Source organism: Mixophyes fleayi, chromosome 1 (genome assembly GCF_038048845.1).
Source record: "Mixophyes fleayi isolate aMixFle1 chromosome 1, aMixFle1.hap1, whole genome shotgun sequence".
In the NCBI taxonomy this organism is placed as follows: Eukaryota; Metazoa; Chordata; class Amphibia; order Anura; family Limnodynastidae; genus Mixophyes; species Mixophyes fleayi.
Window position 1 is genome coordinate 196,731,714 of NC_134402.1, and position 11,501 is coordinate 196,743,214.

General features: G+C 39.5%; 1 protein-coding gene across 2 annotated transcripts; it reads left to right on the forward strand.

Moving 5' to 3' along the window:
* Positions 1-267: 267 nt before the first annotated feature.
* On the forward strand, positions 268-11,071 carry LOC142147631 (BTB/POZ domain-containing protein 2-like). Of its 2 annotated transcripts, none has more exons than XM_075204732.1 (9): positions 268-873; positions 3,766-3,885; positions 5,736-5,892; positions 6,170-6,275; positions 7,441-7,638; positions 7,800-8,004; positions 8,328-8,415; positions 9,585-9,731; positions 10,406-11,071. In XM_075204732.1, the coding sequence occupies exons 1-9, from the start codon at positions 413-415 to the stop codon at positions 10,565-10,567; spliced, it is 1,644 nt and encodes a 547-aa protein (XP_075060833.1). In that variant the 5' UTR covers positions 268-412; the 3' UTR covers positions 10,568-11,071. The 2 variants fall into 2 exon arrangements, with proteins under 2 accessions (XP_075060833.1, XP_075060834.1); XM_075204733.1 differs by having other exon boundaries at positions 7,812-8,004.
* Positions 11,072-11,501: the final 430 nt, after the last annotated feature.

Genomic DNA, 11,501 nt, shown 5'->3' on the forward strand with positions numbered 1-11,501 from the left:
TGAAAGAAAAAGTTATTGCCAACTATTGGCAGACATTGTAACTGCAGGCAATCATCCCGATCATCCTTTTCTGTGATCATCCGTTTAGTACATCCCCACAGTTTGCTATCTTGCAAATTGGAATTACATGCTCTAAGGGAAAGTAATGGCGTAGGTCGTTAGGGAGACCAATTGTTGCGATTTTATTTTAGCCATGTGACCTAATCAGAGGACGGGGCGGGAACTAAATAAAGTGGCCTCCATTTTCAGCCCAGGCCTCGTTACTTTAATCATCCAATCAGCATACGGTCTTTTACATCTTTAATATTCAAGGTTACTAGTCCCGCCTTTAGCAACCGTTGTTTACTCTCTCAAATGTCTACTCTTTCCTCGCCCCTTTCGGTTACTGTATTGATTGGGGTGTCCTTGCCTCATGCGCCGTTGCTGCCCGGTACTATTTGTAAACAGCGCCGGGGAACCTCCACCCCCGTCCGCCTCATCCTCCTCCCGCCCACCGGAGCCTCCCCCATCCAAGATGGCGGCTGGTGGGAGCGGCGGCCTGTCGTTCCCCGGGGTAGTGAGCAACAGCGCCCCCAGCAACCGCAGTGGATCGTCCGCCACGTCCTACAACTATAGTGGCGGAGCTGCGGCCTCCTCCCCTGGGAACCAGGCAGCGTCCGTGGTCTCCTCGACCGGGGTCTCGCCCCCAGCGGCCCCGCCTCCGCCCCCCCCTGCCGGCGCTGGCCTCCTGCACCGGGAGCCTGTGTACAACTGGCAGGCCACTAAGACCACGGTGCGGGAGCGTTTCACCTTCCTCTTCAACAACGAAGTGCTGAGCGACGTGCACTTCCTGGTCGGGAAGGGACTGGGCAGCCAGCGGATCCCCGCACACAGGTACTCGGCGCTGCAGGTGCAGTTACTACATCATGTGCACAACACAGCACATTGTTACACAACATGTGATGTCACACCCACCCCGCCAGCTGAGGGCACACTGACACATTGCAGTACACCGCAGTATAACAGACCTGTACGAGCCCCCTATGTATACAACAAACTGCAGCAAAGCTCATCTAATCTTGGTTCGTTTCCTCTTGTGGACTGACATGGTGAGTGTTAAAGTAGCGCATATATCTTGAAGCCCATTATCAAACCTACAGTCATTTGGGCGTTATTGATATATACGGATACAGTCTGTGTACTGCTTACTCAGTTTCTCTACGTTTAGAAACTGTAATCTTAAACGGATTTTTCTTTTCCTAGATTTAATGTATTTGAAAGTTGAACGATAGGGCTAATTAGATTATTCTCATTCCCCAATTGATGATGTGAGAAGTAGAATAAAAGTGTGAATCTAGGTTTTCTAACATTTTTCTCGAGGGACCCATAATTAGGGCCCGTATAAATGGGTGTTGAAAAACTGTTGGGTAAGTATAGACAAAATATTGCGCTCATTGTGTTATAAATGGACTCATTAGCTCGCCTGAAAGCTTCCCCTTAGTATAATGTAGTGTGTACTTAATGAGCATTGCTATATAACTCATATTGTTCTTAATTGATCATTAATATTTTTGAACCATTCTCATCAGAGCTGACACCAACTTGTCAGTGTCTGGGTATGTTTGCTTGCATATTTTTTTTTCGTCAGCGTTTTAATAGCAATTAAGAAAAATAATATTACAAGCTTAAAATTAACACCTATATGTACAGGGCCAAAGTTTTTGACTTGACTTCATTGTTCAGATTTCCAAAAGTAATGGGTTTCTTTTTAACCACATCATTATTGGATTGCTAACCCCAATTTTACTGTACGGATACAAGAAAACAACAATATAAGTATGTTGTAAGGTTGTTTTTCTTATCAGTAAAGAGAGGAGGGTGTCCAGTTGAATGCATTGCTGTTGAGCAAGGTAGTGTCATCTGTTGACAAGTGATAACGTGGTAAAAATAAGAAACTTGGTTAAATAGTTTTCAGACTTCAAAAAAATTATTGTTAAATACCTTCCCTTACCAATAATAGTTTTTTCAAAGACTGTACCTTGAGATTCCTATCTTTAGCTGTATTTCAGAGCTGCTTGTCTTTCCATGCTAGGGCATCTGACACCTAGTAGAAAGTGGTAGTGCAGGGATTCTCTTCCCCAAGCTGTCGGCTGCTGCATACAGCTTTTTTTCTGGGGGCAAATCAATGTTCTTCATCACATTTAAATGGCAGTGGAAGGATTTATAAGCTGGATGACCAGTCTTAAGTTGCAATGTTTTGTCCCTGGGTTCCCCCGCTACCCATTTTTCAGCAGGGGCTGTAAGAGACAACGGCTGCACAGAGCAGCGCCAGGGGTTGGTGGTAGTGCAGCTTAAGTATTTTATATAATAGTTTTTATACAAGGGTTTATTCTCAAGTGTAGTAATCACTTATTTTTTATATAAATGTGATGCAAGTATAATACTGTCCCAATGCTGTGAAATGTAAACTCTCCAGGCGTACGGGAATGCATAGCACAGAAGGGCCACCAGCATATGATGTGGATAGCATTTTCATGTGGTCCTTCCCATGCCGCGTGTTTCATTACTGTCCATGTAAACAGCATGTGCGACATATGGATCAATAAATCCATTGAATGGCAGCGTACTTGGTTTGCTTTCTGCACAGAGCACAGCATGAGTATTCAGCTTGTGTGGATAAACTCCAAATACACTGAAATGTATGTATGTAATCTTCAGTTTTACAGTTTTGATTTGTAAATGTTAGATATTTAATGTAGGAATAGTTTTGTTTTCTAAATAACGTTTTCTAAAGTGTTGTTTTCATTATACATTATACTCCAATGGTGTACACCTTTAAGGCACCCATTGTAGTGAAACCCTTTTCTTTTGTTTAATTTGCTGTGAATGCCAATGCTAAAGGGCTCACCTACAGCCACAGGTCGCATAAGTACATAAAACAACCAATGTAAATACATTTTACACAAGTTTTATCAAATTTTTTTTTAAGCTTGCGTTATAAAAATAGCTCCTAAAAAGAGGACTGCATACCACAAGTACCATAAATATATGGATATATACTGTTGACATGTTCATTATGTCGACATGAAATGGAAATACACACTGCCAGCCTAGGCTGGTACTAGCAAAATCGGGACAAAAACTGTAGTTGGTGGATGTGGGGTAATAAAGATTTCATTGTAAAAACACCATTTTGTTCCTGGTGCACTACAGGTCCCAGCAATCCCAGGTTGCCATTAACAGTTTGTGTGTGCTTGCAATACTACAAGCACCAGCATACCCATGGCTGCCTGGGCATGTTGGCACACAGTGCCTGCTAGGACATGTAGTGTATCAAGATGAAATGTAAATAAACCATGCACCCCCTGTTTTAAAACAAACTTTATTTTAAATAAACTAAAATTAGCAGTACTCTCCTACATCCAGGGTATTCATCTGTAATCCAAGTATCCCTGCTTTTCTACAGATACAGGGGAACTTGGGACAGAAATACTATAATTCTCTTACAGTGTTCTGAGTCTCCCTGTGTCTATCCTGCTTCTTGCAGTCCGTATTTTGTGCTTCAGTGTATTTGACAAATTATATATTGATATTGCTATCCATCTGAGCTTCTGAAACTTTTGCCTTTGTTACTCATTTGTTTCTAAAATCATTAGCGTTCAATAAATTTGACATACATATTCAGCAATATGTAAGTTTCATGACAATTTTTGAATATGCAAGTTTGTGTTACTTTTATCTCAACGGAATTTAATGTGTCTTAATATGCTTGTTTGTGTTTGTTAGGTTTGTTTTGGCAGTTGGGAGCGCAGTCTTTGATGCCATGTTTAATGGTGGCATGGCCACAACATCCACAGAAATTGAATTGCCAGATGTTGAACCCGCTGCTTTTCTTGCTTTGCTGAAGTAAGTTGTGCATTTTGTAAAAGCCATTTTATTTATATCGCACATTGTATGTGGCTATAATTATCGCTTTTCCAATTTTTTAAAAAAGTGCAGCATCTGTCTACATTGTCTACATTGTATTATGTGCAAAAGCATTTTTGCTTCTGAATTAGTAATTTTTTTTTCCCCTCAAATGACATTAGCTTGTGTTTATTTCTGTATAGAAATCCTTCCCCCTGTATAATACTACTTATAAGTGTGAGTGAGCAATATCATAATTTGGAGACTTGTAACACAGTGAATGGGGGAAGGTTTTTTTCACAGAATGGGCATGGCGTTTTCATGTCAAGTAAAGGGGCCTATTGCAGCAAATCTAATAATAGTTGGATTAGAAAGTCTATAAAGTATATAGAATATGAGCAGAAGTTGAATTGCGTTTAGGAAATGTTATGACTATTTGTACGTGTTCGTAATTGTAAAACATAGACTACACAAATATTTAAAACAAAATCACACTAAGGGTTAGGCATTGCAAAAATTGTAGAACAGTGCAGATTTCCACACATAGCGAGTAACAGATGTTGCAAATTACCTCCAGTGATCATATCAAAAGTGCAGCTTGTTTGTTTTTATTATCTTTTAATATATAAACACTATGTGATACTGGATAGTGTCAAGACAGCTGCAGTATATAATATACAATACATAATGTGTTTAACAATTCACATTCCTTTGTAGATGTACCAGTCTTAAGTTCTTGGAAGAGCTATATGCATAGTATTGGTGCTCGTACACACTGGGTCCAAAAAGCAGCTTTGCGTCTGCAGCCACTCCCCCAATGTTCAGACAGAGTGCCCGAGTGTACAGAGTTATTGTTTGCCCATGTGTTCAATGAACCCTAATTTTCTGGGTTTCCACAGCTGTCTGAAAGAATCTTCAGCCTGATAAACCAAAGACACCTTAGTGTGACACCTGTGTAGGAGATTTTAATGTCACTCTTCATTCTCTGCAGTAATGGGAACATGTTTCCAACCAAAACTATGAATGTCCATGGTGTAGGCATCACAGTTTATGAAAGGATTAGAGTATGCAGGAAGCTAGCAGGCCGAGCTAATCATGTTTTTTCTTTGACCTGCATACTGTTAGTGTCTCCCTTAATCTTCCAAACTAGATAACAAATTTTGCTAAATATTTTAACCGGGCAAGAAGTCTCAAGCTTGTCTTTTACTTTTGCTGCCTTGCCGACTTTGCTTTTTCAATATGGATGCCTGTCAACTTGGCTAAAATGCCTTCTCTACTGGTCCTTTTTTCAGCCATGCACATTATAAGGCTTTTCATTGGTGGAGGTACAAGAGGCAGAACAATAAGCATTTATTGAATGAAAAGCTTTCAATGTGTTTAACCAATCCAACCTATTCATTTATTACTAGCTATCAGAAATACCATCAATTTTTCCCATCCCTAAAGCTGGGGACATGTCAATTTGCCAGGAAATTTGTCCAAAAAGTGAAATACTGTTGGCTGTTAGCAGCTGTTACTATGCATGTGGGGCCATCGAGTGACCACACTTGGGCTGATACAATTCAAAAAGTGATGTGCCACCGGACATCACTGCTATGTCCGGCTGCACGCATTTCAGGGGCACTACTTGGCACATTGAATTGGCCCTACAGAGGCCATGTGGGATCAGGACTTCTAATGGCCTAACTGAGTACACAACTGTAGTGCAATATTGATTTGTCTATATTGCGTATTAAACTGCTACATGTGTCAGAAGTGCAGATTACCACTTGGACTATCTCTCCCTTATCTACATCTATATATTTCATTTTTTTTATGCTTACAACTAATTTGAATTAATGCTGTTTGAGGTTCCTGTATTCTGATGAGGTGCAGATTGGACCAGAGACTGTCATGACTACTCTGTACACCGCTAAGAAATATGCAGTGCCAGCACTGGAGGCACACTGTGTGGAGTTTCTGAAAAAGAACCTACGGGCTGACAATGCCTTCATGTTACTTACTCAGGTATGTGGAATGATGTTGAATGATTAATGAACAATGGTCATTGTGAATCCATGTGTGCCTTTTTTCAAGGATTTCCTCAATTACACCCTGCACCCTTCCAGTGTAATGCAGAGATCCTCCAGCCACTTCTGTCAGGAGGTTGTTCTGAAATGTAGCGGTTTGTTTATTATGTGGTGCAAAATTTTAGGTAAATGCTCACTCTGGCTTGTATATGCATTTCAGGTTTTTTATTTTAATCTTAAAATAATCTTATTTGTCTCTTCTTCCCTTTATCCAGGCTCGCCTTTTTGATGAACCTCAGCTTGCCAGTCTCTGTTTGGAAAATATAGATAAAAACACTTCCGATGCCCTAAATGCAGAAGGATTTACTGACATTGATTTAGGTAATCTGCTCAGAGTTTACCATTTTAACACACTTTCCATTTGTGTTTTGTGATTGATTAAACTTCAGTTGAAATTTGTAATAGTGTTAATTTCCCTTTGTTCTTTGGCAAAACCCATTAAAATAATATTGGTTTTTTTTTCTCTTCTAATAATATATAACTTAATATGCGCTTTATCAGCTATACAGGCTCAGTTGTTTCATGTACATTAGAGAATGCATTTAATGGCTTTTTTTCCTTCTGTTTGAAAAAGGTTTCCATAGAAAGCAAAATGAACTACAGGAGTACAGTAGCTGTGTCAATCTACCAGTGAACACTGGATTCACTTAGTAGAAAATACTTTTCTTAGGGGCATATTCACTTAGCTTTTCGGTCCGCGATTACACTTGGCTGCGCCTGTAAAGTGACAATACAGTACCGCCACATTGCAGATTTCCCTTCACAACCCTATGGGGTGCGCGTGGAAATCCGCAATGTTGCAGTATCAGGATCTGTGCAGCTGCGCGTAATCGCGGACTGAAAAGCTAATTGAATATGCCCCTTTTGTGTGATAAAATGTTGAGTGACATCAGGTGAATGAGGTGGATAGTTGAAGGCTTCATATATTTGAAGCGGTGTGGGAGTATGAGTCCTCCGGGGATCAAGAGCTGGCTTGGGGGGGTGGGGACAGGAAGGACAGGCCTTTTAATGAACAGAAGAGACTGAGATATGTATAGTCCTTATACTAGTGGCATCAGGCTAGATATGATTGCTCTACATATGGGGCTTCTCCCCTAAAGACTTAGCCGTTTGTAGCCCTTTTATAAAGACTTACGAGAAAATGTTTAAATTTAAGATATTTTCAGTGATATGCTGAAAACATTTTTTTCCATTTACAATATTTTATATGGCAGTAATCTCATATTTTACTTTTGCAGTCTAGTTATCTTTAATTAAAACAAAAAATTCAAGCTGCTCAATTATAACCAGAGAATGGTGCAGCCTAGGGGAGGGATAATCCACTTCAATTGTGCAAAGTTCCCCTTGCACTTGACAGCAGACGAAACAAACAAACCCAAAAACTACTTTGGTTGTATACATTTTACGTGGCATGTAAATTATACTGCACTTTGTTTTGATTTGTTCTTTTTAATGCCTTCAGCACTGTCTCCTGCATTGCTTACAGATACCTTGGTTGCAGTGTTGGAACGGGACACGCTGGGGATCCGTGAGATTCGACTGTTTAATGCAGTGGTACGCTGGTCTGAGGCAGAGTGCCAGAGGCAGCAGCAACCAATAACCCAAGAAAACAAACGGAAAGCACTTGGCAAGGCATTGTCTCTTATCCGTTTCCCACTTATGACTATTGAAGAGTTTGCTGCAGGTATCCTTAAAGGAATCTGTGTTTTTTACTACAAAATTGATACTTAAGATCTTTTAGCATAAGTTGTTTGAGACAGTATAATGTCAGTTGGTTAATTGCTAGTTTGAAGATTGTATATTTGAGTATGGTCTACTATAAATCTGTTTTGCTTGCTTTTGTATGCTTCTCCCCAGGCCCAGCTCAGTCAGGCATTCTTACTGACCGGGAGGTGGTGAGCCTATTTCTGCACTTTACAGTGAACCCCAAACCTCGAGTGGAGTTTATAGATAGACCAAGGTGTTGCCTGCGGGGAAAAGAGTGTAATATTAACCGGTTCCAGCAGGTGGAAAGCCGTTGGGGTTACAGTGGGACCAGTGACCGAATAAGGTATTATGTGTACTTTCTTTATTTGGTGCTTATCTGTAGAAAATAATCCATATAACATAAAAGTATGACTTGTTTAATACAGGCTACTGAATAGTAAAATATAACATAAGCAAGATGAGATGTTTTTCACATCAAAAACAAAGGCATAAACCAGAAAAAAATGCACATTCTGCATTTCTTGCTCTATTTTGAAGTCATAACTTTTTTTGTATGTGTGAAAATATATATATATATATATAATTTTTCACACACATGGATGTGCAAGCTGTTTGATATCTGCCTCCATGTGACTGGTTTTCTAATTTCTGTCTTGTCTATTTCAGGTTTTCAGTTAATAGAAGAATATTTGTTGTGGGCTTTGCACTGTATGGGTCAATACATGGTCCCACAGATTATCAAGTAAACATACAGGTATGGATTTTGTATTTGTACATATTTGAACATACGTGTATGTATGACATTTGATACTGATAGGGTAAATCCACTTGGATGCCTAATAAATTACTAATACTGGTCTAACACAGTGTTACTGAAATACACAGTTGAGTACTCAGGCACACACTATTGCTGCTATTTGATAGATCTTAAAAACTTACATAATGTAGCAACATCTGAACCATAGAAACAAACTGGACCACACTGAATTTGTCATACAGAGAAAGATTGGAAAAAGGTTGAACTTTTAAGATTGAGACAGTTGGCAAAAGACTTGACTGAAAAATCGGCCATAAAGCTTGGCATAAGTGAAGCTTTCTGCTGGACTATGCCTTTGAAAACGGAGTTTCTGACTATTACTAGTTTTGTAATCCTAATGGTTACTGTCAAAATGCAAGTCCATGATGACCGCAAACCATTGGAAGATATTGTCATGTTTTTTTATGTTTACCTAACAATTGTACGTCCAAATCTAGTTACGGTTAGGGCCAACCCTTGTATCTTTTAATTACCTTTTTAAGCAACTTAGGGGAAGGCTCAGCATGGCACCAGGCTGTTTGAGGTTTGGACACAGCTTTCCAGTACCACCGCTCTGCCGCTACCCAGAAGCTCTGGCCAGTGTGATATGCCAGTTGGATCCATCCACAGCACCCTGATCCATAGTAAGCGGTCAGGGGTACCAGCCCAAGTGTACCAGCACGGGAGTACACTAGCAGCAACATTTACCAAGAAGGAACATGTTTCTGGACTCAAAGGAGTCCAGTGGTGGCAGGAGTGACGTATTCGGAATTACGAAAGGGGATGGTGGCAAAATAAGCCCAGCCGCTTCCCAGCAACAATAGACAGGGTTACGTAGGCGGTCCATCCTGTCACAGTACTGCTTTTAGAAAATACTAAAGTGGACAGTACATCGCTAATATATGGAGTATTTCTAATGGGACCAAAAAAGTCTAAATGCAATTAATATGAATATTTGTTCAAATATAGAAATTTTAATTGTCTACATTGATGCAAATTGTCCTGCACTTATAATGAATACATTTTAAGCAATAGTTTAAGTAAATGTATTACTTTCACAACATCAGTCTCATGTTCTGTTAATGTAATTTCTCTCCACTACGTCCATCTGTCTCTCTTTCTCCTAGATTATTCATACGGACAGCAATACTGTGCTAGGCCAGAATGACACAGGCTTTAGCTGTGATGGTTCTTCTAGCACATTTAGGGTGATGTTTAAAGAACCAGTGGAAATACTTCCCAATGTCAACTACACTGCCTGTGCTACACTAAAGGTATGACCCACTTCAACTGTCTCAAGGAATATGGTAATTTAAATGTAGTATGAGCCTAATCGCTTATCAAGCAATCATTACATAGTACAGTTAAAATATAGACTTGACCGTGACATGCAATGAAATCCCTTTTGTAATTCAGATTCACAAAAAAATGTCCAGCAATTGAAATGGAAAGAAAAGGGCAACTAAATTATTAGAGTAAGGAAGGTCTGTTATGAGGCAACTGTGTTTGAGCTAGATTTATTTACTCTAAAGAGACGATTAAGAGGGTACAATCACTATGTACAAATACATTAAACTGAACAGGTTAACAGAAATGTTTGCACTAGTCATTAAAGTACCTACAAAGAAGTGCTGGAAAAAAAATTGTGTACAAATCAAAGGGTTCTTTACTGTAAGAGCTGTGAAACTCCCACATACTACATTATTGCCAAATACTGTAGATACAAAATTGGATTGCCCAATACAAATGGGGTTACTAGCATTAACATATTAGTGTGTTTTTTTTATTTTTATGAAGAATATGACTTTATGCAGGGGTGGAATCGTTAAAGAATTAACACCCCACTCCTCTTAAGACAATTGGTGTGTAATTATTTTTTTTGTGTGCATAAAATATTAAATACACATTAGTTTGAGTTCTAGTGAAAGTACTTCCTTCTGTATTTTAGGGCCCAGATTCCCATTATGGTACAAAAGGACTGCGGAAAGTTATCCATGAATCTCCAACTACTGGCGCCAAGACTTGCTTCACATTTTGTTACGCAGCAGGCAATAACAACGGGACCTCAGTTGAAGATGGACAGATTCCTGAGATCATCTTCTATACATAGGCTGCATAGAAGCTCTCACTCAAATGATAGAAGGCCTGCTGTCCTTCCCTTTTGAATACAGCAAAGGGAACCGATTTGGATTGTTTCCGGAGGACTGTTCATGTGCCTAGCATAGGGCGTCTTTTCAGTGGGATTGGGGAGTACTGGCATAACGTTTTTATTGGGTATTGTGCCCCTGTAGTGCTGCCATCTGTCCCATATTTAGCAGGTCATCAGCTTTTTGGCATGGCTAACAAATCTCACAATTTGCCTGATCGTCATCTCAGCCAGAGACTTGTTCATAGCCAAAAATTGAGCTTAAGCCTTCTGTGCCACCTGAATAAACAATGCTCCATGTAAGTAGTGATACTGCATCATCCTGTACTGGTGGTGGCTAACTTTTTTTTAAATATTAGGAGGGGAGGAAGAGAAATAAACAATTTGTCTTCAAAATTAATGTTTATTTGGCGAAAAAGTATAAAATATCAACACAAAATATAAATATAGAATATTTTTCTGTCTCTAGTTTAATGTGGTGTAGTGGTTTGTTTGGGCTGTTTGTCTTGTTGACATTGCTCCTCATGCTCTATACAATCTGACAAGGACTTTGCATAACATGGATAAACCCCAAGTTAGCTGTGTGGGTTTTTTCTTTATCACACTGTTCCAATGTCTTGCCTTACCTTGTCTGCCATATCACATGACCGGATAGGGTCCTGCTCTCCCTGGAATATATAAGCCATTTTTTTTAATTGGGATAATCTATAAATTTTAAAAATGGTGTGCCAAGAGCAGCAAGGTTCTCAGTATATAGCACTTAGATGTCATTCTCTTTCAGAAGGGACTACTGACTTTAGATTTAGCTTGTGGTCATAGTTACTGCTGCTACTTCTATCATTCACTTCCATCAGCCAATTAGTTTCTTCTACACTCATGTCCTCACTCTTTCTTCTTT